Raw genomic sequence first — 12,241 nt, forward strand, 5'->3', positions numbered from 1 at the left:
GGCACTGCAAGGGGATGGGGGCACTGCAAGGGGATGGGGGCACTGCAAGGGGATGGGGGCACTGCAAGGGGATGGAGGTGCTGGCACTGGAGGAACAGCAGCAGAAAACCTGGGGATTAGGAGAGAAATCTCACACCATCTTTGGAAGGGGTTCAGAATGCCTCTGTAGCAACACCTTTGAAATTGCTCGGAGATCGAAGCTCATCTCCTCCACGAGCTGAAGTCACTGATACTAAGATCATGACCTTAAAGCAAGAAACCTGACCTTACGGTGGCTTAGAGGGAGCTTTCAACAACTTAGCACAGCGGGCTTTCTAACTAGATGCTATTAAGGCTCCCAAGGTTAAAAAACAGAGAAAACAGCTTCTCGTCTTGCAGCTGGGGAACGAGAGACGGGCCCAGCAATTAAAACACCAACAAAAGTAGCCGCGTGCAGCACAACGCGAGCGTGTCTCGCGTGTACCGGCCGGGCCGCCGCACCTATCGCCGCAACGGGGGCAAATAACGACGGCAGCACGGAGCGCGTCCGTTCAACGCCCCGGAACTCCGAGCCAAGTGTGCGGGGCCGCACGGCGCCTTTGGGGCCGCGGCACAGGAACGGGGCGCTGCCGCCCGGCGGTCCCGGGGGAGCGGGCGCGGCTCGGAAGCGCGGCACAGAAGCGCTGCCCTCCGCCGGCACGGCCCGACCGGAACCGCCGCCCAACGCGCTCCTTGCGGTACCGGAACCGCTGCTGACCCACAAAGGCGGCCCGGAGGCTTCACCGCGCCTTCAGGCCCAGCTGAGCCGACAGACGCCGCCCAGCTCTGTGGCTCTCGGCTCCCGCACACGCGGCGCGGGCTGACACGGAAACAACCGCAAACAACCGCAAACACCCGCGGCGCGGCCCGGCCGCACTCTCGGCCCGCACTCACCGCCCGCTCCCGGTCCCGCTCCCCGCCCGCTCTCCACGAACATCCGCCCCGGGCGGCCCCGCTCAGCGCCCCCCTGCGGCGCCGCCCATTGGCTGCCGTGGCGCTGGGGGCGGGGCCCGGCTCGCACTGCACGCCGGGAGAGCGGCGGGGCGGAGCGGGCAGCGCGTGTCCCATCCCGGCGGCCGCTCCGTGCCCGCCCCGTCGGGGCAGCCCGCACCTCCACCCCGTGAGTCGGCACAGCGAGCAGCCCGCAGCAATGCGTTTTATTCAGCCGACGGGACAGCAAACAGGGAGCGCTCCTTCTCTCCTGCTGCGCTCAGAGCTGGGAAAGGAGCCACAAATCGCGTTCCCCCCGCTGCAGTGCACGCCGGGGCTCCGCCTACAGGAGCGTGTCCCCCCCAGCCGTCCGTCCGTCCGTCCGTCGCCCCGTTCCAGCTCCGGCACGAGCTGCCATCCCTGCTGCAGATGGGGACAGGGCTGCCAGGCACCGCCCCTCCGGCCCGCAGCCCCCCGTGGTCCCGTGCCCGCGGGCTGCAGCAGACGTGAGGAGCAAGCGGGAGGCCCGCTCGGTCTCCTTCCCAGTGGGTGCCCGCAGGAGGCGTGTTGGAGGAGGCAGAGGGCGGCTTCGGCCTTGTCAGTTGCTCGGTGAGGATGGGTCGGCTTTACAAATCAACAGCTGGTGGAGCCCACGCCGCGCCGAGCACAGGCAGCAGACACGTCACGCCCCCAGATGATGTGCTGGTCCTCAGAACTGAGTCAGAGCGGATCCACCTACCAGACCCACCTGCAAGGCATCAGTTCACCCACGGAGCCCATCTGTTCTGTGTGAGCCTTATCTCAGGCTCCTTCCCTTCGTGCACAGCCAGGAACAGGGTATGTCGTGTGGTGTTTGGTCTCAGGCCTCTCCCAGACATAGAGATGGGTGCCACGGGGTGCACATTGCTTTTGTTTTGGTCTTAGTAGGGAGATGAGGATGGCCTCAGGACCGAGGCAGGTACTGCATGTGCCTGGGATAAGGCCTTCGTCTCTACCAGCAGGGCAGGTGACAGAAGAGGAACCAACTACTGTTCTGTGTGAAGCATTCCCATTTTCAGACAGGAACAAGCCCTCAGCTAAGCATCCTGCTTTATGGGAAACATTCCTGCTATGAGGATTTTACAAACTGTTACCGTTTTACAAAAAGCAATGAGATAACATCATAGCCTCTGGAAGGACCATCACTGCAGTGGGACATGACATGCACCCAGTGCTGTGTGCTCCCACCTGCTGAGTCAGTATAGAGGCATCCTTATTACCCCATGAACATCCTAAGGCGTTGGTGGGACAAAGCAGCCCTTCTGCACAAGGTTTTCCCCTGTTTCCAAGGCAGTCCTTCCTGCTCAGCACTCAAGTCAGTCATTCATTAACTTGCTTTACAGCACAAACCAAACAGTAACAGCACAAACCGGTGCTGCCCTGCACCTTTCCCAGGCACACCACACCTGGGGCTGCTCAGCTTTTGCTCCAGTGCACACACAGCCAAAGAACAGCCAGGCCTCCCACTGCATCCCCTGCGCTACAATAGAGACCCCAGGCCCATTCTCCTCACCTCTGCATCTGGGACTGATCCTCATCAGAGAATGGTTTGAGGGATAGCCCAGATTACATCTGTTGGATGGCAAGTTTGGTTTAGGTAGGGGCAGTGACAGGGAGTGACAGAGCCAACACACTGAGAACAGCCCTGCCCCATGTGCTGGTGGGGAACCTGGCCCAGACAGCTGGTGCTGCAGGCAGAGGGGACAGCAGAAGGCTCCCATATCTGGGCTGGGGAAAGCCAGGCAACAAAAGGTGAGTGATCTTAGTGTGTGGAGGGAGTGCCAAGGGCTTGGTCCCACCAGACACAAGGCTGCTGTTGCTGAAGCTCTCCAAGCAAAACTCAATGTGTGCCACACACCTGCAATTTTGGGTGCCCTGGAGCTGGGGCAGAACAGGCTGTGCTGGTTGTGCTGCATCCATGCAGAGCTGTCCCACCCCATCCAAGATCTATTCCACAGCTGGCAGCACCCAAGTTCACAGTTCTGGTGAAGGAGATGAGCTAGAAGGAAAGCCAGCAGCAGTTGCTCCTTACCACATCAGTCCTGGAGCTGCAAGCACGACACAGTGGGAACGGACTTTGTGCCTCTGCTGGGGAAACAGCAACCCTTCCCCAAACGAAGGGCTTTCCTCTTCACAGCTGCAGCCAGCTGGGAGAGCTCCCTCCGCACGTCCTTCTGCCAGTAGGAGTAGAGCAAGGGGTTCAGGAGGGAGTTGCACAGTCCCAGCATCCAGAGGTAACTCTCCAGGACTCTGTAGGGGAAGCACTCAGTACACAGAGTTTTCACGATGCCAGCGATGAAAAATGGCAGCCAGGACAGCACAAAGCAGCCGACCAGCATGGCCACGGTGCGCATGGCCTTCATGTCACTGGTGGTGCCCCTGGCCAGCCCCGCACGTTCCACTTCCCGGATTTGTTGTACGTGCACAGAGGCAATTTTCAGCATGTCACAGTAGAGGTAAATGAAGAGAAACAGGACTGGAAAGAAGCCCATGCAGGAGACCATGAGCATGTAGCTGAGGTGGAAGACTCCGAAGAAGGAGCATTTTTCCTCAAGGGAGAACTTCTGAAAGCCAGGGATAAGAAGTGGGAGGAAGCCAATAATACCAGCAAGCAGCCAGAGACACACCAAGTGCAGCCCGACCCGCGTGCCCGTGACCAGCTGATAGTACTGGAAAGGCTTTCTGATTGCCAGGTGCCTGTAACATGCAACCAGGGTCAGGGAGAGGATAGAAGCAGCAGAAGAAGTGGTCACAAAAGCCATTCGCAGGACACATAATATCTGCGGGGGATGAAAGTGCTCAAAGAACTCATTCCTGATCAGACCTATAACTGACAAACCGACCATGGCATCTGCAGCAGCAAGATTAAGGACAAAATAGTGTCCCTTGTAGCCAGTCTTCCAGATAAGGCGAAGGAGAGCAATGGCCACCAGCACATTGGCAGTGATGATGAGCGGAGCCAGCACAGCAAGGATGATTCCCACAGCCAAGTTAGCCATGTGTGGCCACTGCAGGGCACAGCCCAAAGATGGTGTGTCCACAGCAGGATCCTAGAGCATTCCTCACCTGGGGCTTCTTGGCACGCACAGCTCAGTAAGCAGGCAATGGGCAGCTGTGAGCACAGCCCCTTGCTCTCCAGGTGGTGCCTCAGGCTGCAGAGCAGAGTTCTGCTGTGCCAGAAGGGACTGATGCACTCACAGCACACGCTGTGCCCACAGAGGTCCCTCCCCTCACGCCACGTTTCCAGACAACCCCAGAGCAGGAGGGTGAGCACAGAGCACCAAGCAGAACGGCTGTGTGAGGCTGAGCTGAGCCACTCTCCTCCTGAACAGCCCACTTGTGCTCCCCTGGTTCTGTCCCAGCAGCAGGGCGGCAGCCCCCTGCACAGGGTGTTTCAGCATCTCCCATTCTGGGGCAGCCCATACTGCTGTTGACCTCTCCATCATCTCCCAGTGCAACCATGAGACCTGCTTGGGGGTTGTGGTCCATTTCAGCATCAGGACCACACCCTGATCACTCCTCCTTGTCCAGCGGCACTGCCATGGTGGCACGCAGGGAGGTGGGCACCCCAGTCAAGCACTAAGAACCTGAGCAGAGCCAGTACTTGGCTATGACACAGGCACAGATAAAGGAGAAAGGTGGTACAGCTCATGAGGCTTCTGCAGGGTCACCACCAGAACTACAGCAGCCTCTTCCCATAGGGACCAAAGAAATAACAGTGATCCCTTTAAACAAAGCCGCTTCTCCTGGATCAAGAAGTGGAAAAATCAGAGCTGCCAGGAAACAGGGAAGGTTTCAGCCTTCCTCTGTCAAATAGCAACGTGAGGCGAGAGGGCTGCTCAGGAGAGACTGAACACAACCAAGATCAAGATACAGCTGAGAAGGCAGTGCTGGCACAGCCAAAGGCAGAGCATGGCACAGGGCAGGTTGTAGGTGCCAAGGGCGGAAAGAAGAGCCTCCCAGCAGCACTTCACATCGAAAAAAACAGAACCGAAGACCCATAAAAGGCCACAAAGCTGATGCAAGCTGAAGCATGCAAACACTGCCTGCCTTCAGTCTTCTGCTCCCAGCCCCGGCTAACTTAAAGTTTAACTCTGAAACCCTCCCAGCCTTGTAGGATCATCTCCAATCATGGCACTATTTAAGTCCATGAGTTTACAGGTCTCACCTTCCTTACACATTCAACCAGGTCTCTGCAGAACCACAGCAATAACCCTCTCTCCTTTGTTTGGCAGAACATCCCTTGTGCAGTCTGCACAGAGAATGTCACCTTGCAGCAGTCTCAGGCAGGAAGCATTGCTGCACATCACATGGGACCTTCATCCGGACCAAAGCTCCCCCACAGAGGAGGAAGGAAGTTGGGATAAAAACTGTTTGCTTTTATGGCACCATAATTTCCTGCCTATCAAACTGTCTTTTAGAAATACATTCATTGCAATGAAGTTTGAAGACTATTAAGGAAAAATAGTGTGCTGGAAAAAAACAAACCTCTCGTCTCCAAGGGCAGACACAGCAGCTGCTCTGAAACATATCCCTATGCTATGTCTGCACAAACACAAACTCATGCCATCCAGTCAATAAATAATTTAATGAGGTTACAGGTAGCAAGAAAACATGACAGCACCCCTTGTCCAGCCTCCAGCCTCACCCCACAGGTATGGCAGAACAATGCACGTGAGTCAAACAAACCACAGCTGCACCAAAGGCCACTGGAATGCACAGATCTTCACAGAAGATATTGCTTCAGGCCCAGACACTCGTGCACAGTTAATACTTGCCTCTGCGTGGAACAAAGCATGCAGTACCTGCCATCAGCCTCCCAGACACACTTCAGCCAGAACAACCTTCAAGGGACCATGAATGTGGGGGAGGAGGAGAGTCCAGACCCACGTGTAACAAAACATCAAAATGTGGTGATGGTGAAATGAAGGCTGCAGCAGAACACTGCTGTGAGCCTTGGAGATGACACTTGTGGAATGAAGCTAGCGCTCAGAATGGAAGTCGCTTCAGTTGCTCATATGTGATAAAAAACTGAAGGAAAAGTCAAGGAATTCCATACATACATACATACAAATACATACAGCAGCTGCACTGCACCTCCCTCACAACCAGGCCAAGCCTCACAACGCAAGGCAGGCAGATCATCAGCATAGCGTAGCTGAAAACCAACATGGGAATCTCCTCTTCCAGGAAGCATAAAGTGATCCGTACAAATGGAAGAGAGCTGCCAAAGGGAGGCTACCAGGAAAGGGAAGAAACTGACCCAAAATCAAGCTGGCCAAGGCTTGCCTGAAGCACTAGGAAAGGGAAATGACTCTTAACTGTGATTTTCTAAGCAGGGACTTCTTTAAAATAAATTATAAACACCATGTCAGAGGGAATGAAGAAACCAGCAGAGCAACACAGCAGTGACTGATGGTTCTGCAGAGCAGGTCAGCACCTGTCTCAAGAGGAGAATATTCCCCAAGCTTCCCTCCTAAAACAGGAGCTAATCCTGAAACTGCTGCAGCTCCAGCAGCTCAGACTAAGTGGAAAGTTTAAAGCCGTGCACTTAAAAGCACTTGCTTTACAAGAAAATATCTGTGCTGCTGCAATGGAGGTCCCTGCATAAGCCACCTACAGAGCTGTCAGAAGGAGCAGTCACAGCCAGTGGTGTTTTTTGGTGCACAAAGCACCTGCAGTCACATCGCAGTCTATGTCTGTCCAAGCATAACACGGAGTTGCTCTGTGCTAAGACAAAGAGGTACTGCATCAGGGTGTCTACTCTGACTTTCCATTTACTCAGTCTTCCCCTGCCTGGCCATCCTCATGGCCTCCCAGCAGCATACTGAAGGATACAATGATGTTCCAGGGACCGAGGCGAAGCCAATTGGGCCAGAAACCTTTATAGAGTGCAAAGAACCCTTCACTCTTCCATGTCTGTGGGGAAAAAAGTGACAGATTGGTTATCAGACTCAACTTAGGATCAGTCACAGATCCCATAGACAGCCAAAGAGGACCTCGGCTGTGGGAACACCACTGCTCTCTGGGCTTGGCTGTTCAGCCAGTTTTCAATACACCTCACTGCTCACTCAGCCCAAATTTCAACTGCAGCTAGCCTCCAAAAACAGTGATTTGCCCACCTATGTCACCTCCTTACCTTCACAAGACCATCCAGAGTGCCCTTATAGAGCTCCACACTGCCCACGATCGCTCGCTGGTTCATCATCCGTGTCCGCACCACATCCACAGGGTTGGAGGCAATCGCTCCTGCCAGCCCACATGTAAAACTGGAACTAGACATACCAAAACATTAGAGAGAAATAGCTCTGAATATGGCCAGTCTGGCTCAGACAAGCCTGGACATAAGCACAAGAGAACCTTTCACTCAATTCCATGAAAGGCATTTAGCAGTAAACATTAGCTGTACTGTCTGCTCCCACCCAGAACCAATACCACACTGAGACCCAGAGAGGAAGGGAAGTGAAATGCTCAGCTCCATCTAACAAAGACCCTGCCAGAGCCCACTGCCAGGTCTCCACAGGGCTGTCTGCAGTCCAGCAATGTGTTTCTGGGTGCTGACAAGGTGACACAGACCTGAAGGCGGCCTCTTGGAAATGCACATCCTTCTCCCCAGAGCAAACATTTCTTCATGGCAGGGAAGGAGGGAGGAAGACCAAAGGCAGCCACAGGGAGCATACAGCTGCTAGTCTCCTCCCTGCACATATGGTCTAGTGCTTGTCACCTTCAGCCCACAGCAGGCAAACCCAGCAGAAGCACTGCAGCACCTCCAGCTAAAGTGTCTGCTAGAAGAATAATAGGAAAATGTAGGTGAAGAAAGGCTCTGGGAAGTTTCTAATCCACACCCTGTTCAGAGCAGGGCTGACTTCAAAACTAGGTCAGATTGCTCAGGGTATTCTTCCAGTCAGTTCTGCAACTCTTTGTTTGTTTCATGAAACTCTTACAGCAGTGGCTGTGAGCTGACATCTTCTGTAAAGGAGAACCTCAGACTGGAGTAGCTCTTTCAACCCATTGCTATCATTAATCACACCTAGAACTCCTGCCAGGTTCATACCATGGCAGCAAAATGGAGCAACAGCATTTCTGGTAATCAGCGAACTGAATTCAAGCTTTTATTTCACTTCACCAGGAGGATTTCTGCCAGGTTCCTTCTCCAGGGAGGTCTCTCTAGGGATGCTTTCTGGGCATCCATAGCTGCTCCAGTCAACACAGCAGATCCCTCAGAAGCACTCAGCTTGTTCTTGGCAGCTCTTTTTTGCTTTATAAACAGATCTCCAAATCCCACTTTGCTCCTCTGCTTCACACACCCTGCCAAGCCTGGAGAGTGCAGGAGCTGCAGCAAATACTCACACAAAGTGGGTAAAGATTGTATCACCCATCAGGCCTGACAGAATTAAGTGCTTCTTGGTGATGTCATAGACTGGCAGTTCCACCCCGACCACAATGGCAGCTCTCTGAGCAGTTGGAACAACACCCTGTAGGACACAAACGTCAGTCACAAGCATGAACTGCTGCGTTGAGACTCACTGCTAGTATAACACTTCTTCCCAGCCTCCTCTTACAGGTCTTTCTCTTGACAGCAACCTTGGTATCTTCATCATCCTGCCTTGAAGCTGAAGCTTGAGGTAGAGCTTGCTCACTGTCTCCCAGTATAACTCCCTCCACCCTGGCAGTTTTACTACAGCCAGATTAACCAGATGCTGCTTTTCTCCCTCTAGCCCATGAAGGAATAAGGCTATAATTTCCCTTTTCTTCCCCATCAGCATACTGAAATTTCAACACCAGAAAAGATCCTGTACTACAATAAACCTGGTCTACGTGCCCAGACCTAAATACTGCTCCTCCCAGGGACCAGCTTCAGCCCTAGGAACCAGGTTTGCATGGCCCAGTGCTGACACTGCCACAGCACAGACCCAATCTTCACCACAGACGTGCTTGAGTTTTGCCTGCTAACCAGGAGGAAGACTTCGCTACCACCCTTGGCTCACAGTTCTCCTCATGAGCTGCACTTGAGCTCAGAGAAGGAGCAGCAAACAAGTTGAGGAAGCTTTTAATTCTGATACTAGAGGAGGTGAGGGGTTTCCAGCAGCTGATACACACCCTCCAGAGGCCTCGGGTACCCTCTTGCTGGTAGATATCAATGAAGCTGCCAATCATGCCACCCTGGAACAAACTGCCTTGAGCTTGCATTCGAATCTGAAAGAAATGTGCAAGTCAGTAGCACAGCATCAGCACTCGCCCCAAGGGCAAGAATAACAGCTCAGTGGATTTCCTGGTACAATGGAACAACAGAGCAACTCCCATTCATAACAAGCCCATATTAGCAGAACTAATATAAGTAGTGGCTTAGAGAGAGCACCTCACTGCAGCTGGGAGAGATGCACCTTTGTTAGAAAGCAGAAGCAGGTGGCAGACTGCACTGGGCACACACACACACACACACACACACACACACACACACACACACACACACACTTCTTACCTTCAGCACATCTGTCGGATTGGCAATTGCAGAGGAGATCACCCCTGAAACCACTCCACAGATTACATTGATTAACAACGTTTCATCTGCAATCAAGAAAAGAAAGTCAGATCCCAAAGACCTAAAGAGAAGGTGTACAGGCTGCACTGAATAAGCAAGAAACTCTGGAAAGAACAGAAAAGCTAAGTTCACAAATCACATAGTGAAGCTGCACAGGCACAAAGTGGCCATTTAGCACCAGCTGACTGCAGACCTATCTGCAGCTGCCAGAGACAAAAAGCAGAGGCTGAAACAGCAACACACTGACAGAGAGAAGCAGGTCTGAATGCCAGTTCTAGCTGCTCAGACAAGTAACGGGCTGCTATACAGGAAAACGTTGAACGATCAGGTGAGATTTCAGTGCCCGGAGACACATTTCTCAGAATGGATATAATGGTAAGACAGAGGGGCAACTAAATGCTTCTCAAGGCAATCTGACATCGATTAGTTTGAATTTGGAGCCCCAGCTGGCCACACTCAGAATATGCAGCCTCCCTGCAAAACACACAGTAAATGATCCAGGCAGAGAAAGTTAGATGCAATTAGTTCCAGAGAAGGAAAATAATCCAAGACTTCCAGGTCCAATATTAGGTTGATGGTTACATTGGAAAAAGGCCCTTTGCTGGTACTGACCACAGCACTTCCCAGAGGAGACCAGGCCACGTGCTGCCCCAGGCCTGTAGGGAGACAAACATTCAAACAACAGTACTCACAACTGGAAATGCTGCAACAGCAAGAGAGATGGGCAGCCTGGAGCACATGCACAGAACCATCCACAGGGAGGGGCATTGCTCAAGAAGAGAGCAGCCCTTGGAAAACAGGTCGAGTGCATTGCACACCTGGTCCTTTTGCTGGTGTGAATCTCTTATCTTACCAGACTGAATGTCATTAAGTATTTACTCATGATGGGACAGGATATAGAACTGCAAGTGCAGCTCCTCCAGTAAAGACATCATCGACTTTTGCTGCTCTACTATCTAACAAGAGCAACAGAGGATCCTGTCACCAGAGTCGAGAGCACTCACTGTTTCTTATCTCTTTAATCACAGCTCACAAATTAGACTCCTTAACCAGAGCTGCTGTGTTCAGACAGAAGGACTTCAAGCCTCCAAGAGAACTACAAGAAAGGCTTCCTACTGAAGGCTATAACCCAGGTAACACAGAGCAGTGCAGGGAGCACAGCTGGGTATCACAGAACCATAGAATGGCCTGGGTTGCAAAGGCCCACAGTGCTCATCCAGCTCCAACCCCCTGCTGTGTGCAGGGTCACCAGCCAGCAGCCCAGGCTGCCCAGAGCCACGTCCAGCCTGGCCTTGAATGCCTGCAGGGATGGGGCATCCACAGCCTCCTTGGGGAACCTGTTCCAGTGCGTCACCACCCTCTGGGGGAAAAACTTCCTCCTAATGTCCAACCTAAACCTGCCCTGTCTCAGTTTAAATCCATTCCCCCGTGTCCTGTCACTATTCAGCCTTGTACACAGCCATTTCTCCTCCTGTTTATATAGTTCCTTCAAGTAATGAAGACTATATAAATGTTGCCTTCCCTGAAGCTAACAAGAAGAGATGGGGCTCTGTCAATATGCTGGGGGTTTCCTGGGCTGCTATTGCAAAACAAGGATAAAAGCTGTGGGAAGCACAGACGTGTTCAGCTTATGGAGCATTTCTGTGACCGTGGGTAGCATGGAGAGCAGCGAGATGCCAATGGGTGCCGCGGCCCATCCCTGCACTAACACAGCTGCACAGCACAAAGCGATAACTGCATCTCTTGGGGCTGGGAAGGGCGAGGAAAGGGACGAGCAAACCCACAGAGAACAGAGCATGGCCGGCATTGGAGCCGCGGCACGTTGGTAGCACAGACCTTCCAGGCGCTCCACGAACAGGCGCTTCATGCTCTGGTAGATGCCGATCTTGATGGTGCCGTACGACGCCTGTCTGAGCAGCGCAGGGGCGATCCTGGGCGGCGGAACAAGCGGCGGCGTTACGTGCCAGCGGGGCGGTACCGCAGCGCGGCCCCTCGGCCCCGCACTTACCCCGAGTAGAGCGCGCGGACGCCTTCCTCGCGGCAGATGCGGAACAGCGCGTGGAACATGCCGCGGTAACGGACCTCGCGGAACCGCGCATCGCCGCTCTGGCCCTGCACCTGCAGCCGCGTCTTCGTCAGGTCCACGGGGAACGTGCCTGCGGGGAGACCGGCCGTCAGCGCCCCGCCGATACCCGCCGGTACCCGCCGGTACCCGCCGATACCCGCCGATACCCGCCGGTACCCGCCGGTACCCGCCGATACCCGCCGATACCCGCCGGTACCCGCCGGTACCCGCCGATACCCGCCGATACCCGCCGGTACCCGCCGGTACCCGCCGATACCCGCCGGTACCCGCCGGTACCCGCCGCAGCTCACCGAACTCGGCCACGATGGAGGCGAGCCCGCCGTACACGAAGGGTTTCCAGTTCAGCGCGGACATGGCATGGCGGGGCGCGCCGCCGCGCCGGGCCGGACACTGCCTCAACTCCACCCGGAACCGGAAGCGCGGCGGAACGGGAAGCACTGCGCCCCCCAGCCGGGCGGACCCGGCAGCTCGGCCCGCAATTGGGATCCAGCGGCACCGCCCGAGAACGGCGGGGAGGAGACGGGAGAGCGCTGCAGGCACGGGACCGACCGGAACCACCCCGAGAGCAAAGCGCAGCTCAGATCCACTGCTGTGCGCTCCCCATTTCTGTGTCAGCTGCCATCAAT

At 54.4% G+C, this 12,241-nt stretch overlaps 3 protein-coding genes and 1 long non-coding RNA gene across 7 annotated transcripts in view; 1 reads left to right on the top strand and 3 right to left on the bottom strand.

The window, feature by feature from the left end:
- ENOX2 (ecto-NOX disulfide-thiol exchanger 2) overlaps positions 1-1,043 on the bottom strand; it is a 23,755-nt gene extending 22,712 nt beyond the window's left edge. For both annotated transcript variants that reach the window (XM_015859994.2, XM_015859992.2), the window contains exon 1: positions 913-1,043. In XM_015859994.2, coding sequence (XP_015715480.1) covers positions 913-955 — 43 coding nt within the window. In that variant the 5' untranslated portion in view covers positions 956-1,043. The remainder of the gene's footprint in view (positions 1-912) is intronic.
- Positions 1,044-2,020: 977 nt separating this feature from the next.
- On the bottom strand, positions 2,021-5,249 carry GPR119 (G protein-coupled receptor 119). Its single transcript, XM_032444418.1, has one exon. It carries the CDS (start codon positions 3,984-3,986, stop codon positions 3,024-3,026), a length of 963 nt encoding a protein of 320 aa, XP_032300309.1. The 5' UTR covers positions 3,987-5,249; the 3' UTR covers positions 2,021-3,023.
- Positions 5,250-5,556: 307 nt separating this feature from the next.
- SLC25A14 (solute carrier family 25 member 14) lies at positions 5,557-12,041 on the bottom strand. 3 transcript variants are annotated; one of them, XM_015860002.2, is made up of 9 exons: positions 11,906-12,041; positions 11,538-11,685; positions 11,366-11,460; positions 9,470-9,555; positions 9,088-9,183; positions 8,338-8,462; positions 7,127-7,262; positions 6,826-6,906; positions 5,557-6,018 (listed from the first exon to the last, which is right to left on the bottom strand). In XM_015860002.2, exons 1-9 carry the CDS (start codon positions 11,967-11,969, stop codon positions 5,977-5,979), a joined length of 873 nt encoding a protein of 290 aa, XP_015715488.1. In that variant the 5' UTR covers positions 11,970-12,041; the 3' UTR covers positions 5,557-5,976. The 3 variants fall into 3 exon arrangements, 1 of the variants encoding a protein (XP_015715488.1); XR_001554507.2 differs by lacking the exons at positions 5,557-6,018; positions 6,826-6,906 and adding an exon at positions 7,564-7,769 and having other exon boundaries at positions 7,148-7,262; XR_001554506.2 differs by lacking the exons at positions 5,557-6,018; positions 6,826-6,906 and adding an exon at positions 7,564-7,772 and having other exon boundaries at positions 7,148-7,262.
- Positions 8,482-8,808, top strand: LOC116653375. Its single transcript, XR_004307045.1, has 2 exons — positions 8,482-8,612; positions 8,751-8,808. It is a non-coding gene; the product is annotated as an uncharacterized LOC116653375 (long non-coding RNA).
- Positions 12,042-12,241: the final 200 nt, after the last annotated feature.

This window comes from Coturnix japonica, chromosome 4 (genome assembly GCF_001577835.2).
Source record: "Coturnix japonica isolate 7356 chromosome 4, Coturnix japonica 2.1, whole genome shotgun sequence".
In the NCBI taxonomy this organism is placed as follows: domain Eukaryota; kingdom Metazoa; phylum Chordata; class Aves; order Galliformes; family Phasianidae; genus Coturnix; species Coturnix japonica.

What these genes read in the sequence shown, in the direction of transcription:
- GPR119 (XM_032444418.1), bottom strand. Translation starts at nt 3,986, where the DNA reads ATGGCTAACTTGGCTGTGGGAATCATCCTTGCTGTGCTGGCTCCGCTC.
- SLC25A14 (XM_015860002.2), bottom strand. Translation starts at nt 11,969, where the DNA reads ATGTCCGCGCTGAACTGGAAACCCTTCGTGTACGGCGGGCTCGCCTCC. An exon ending in CTCCATCGTGGCCGAGTTCG is followed by an intron (nt 11,686 to 11,905) that starts GTGAGCTGCGGC and finishes GTCTCCCCGCAG; the next exon opens with GCACGTTCCCCGTGGACCTG. An exon ending in ATCCGACAGATGTGCTGAAG is followed by an intron (nt 9,184 to 9,469) that starts GTAAGAAGTGTG and finishes CATTTCTTTCAG; the next exon opens with ATTCGAATGCAAGCTCAAGG.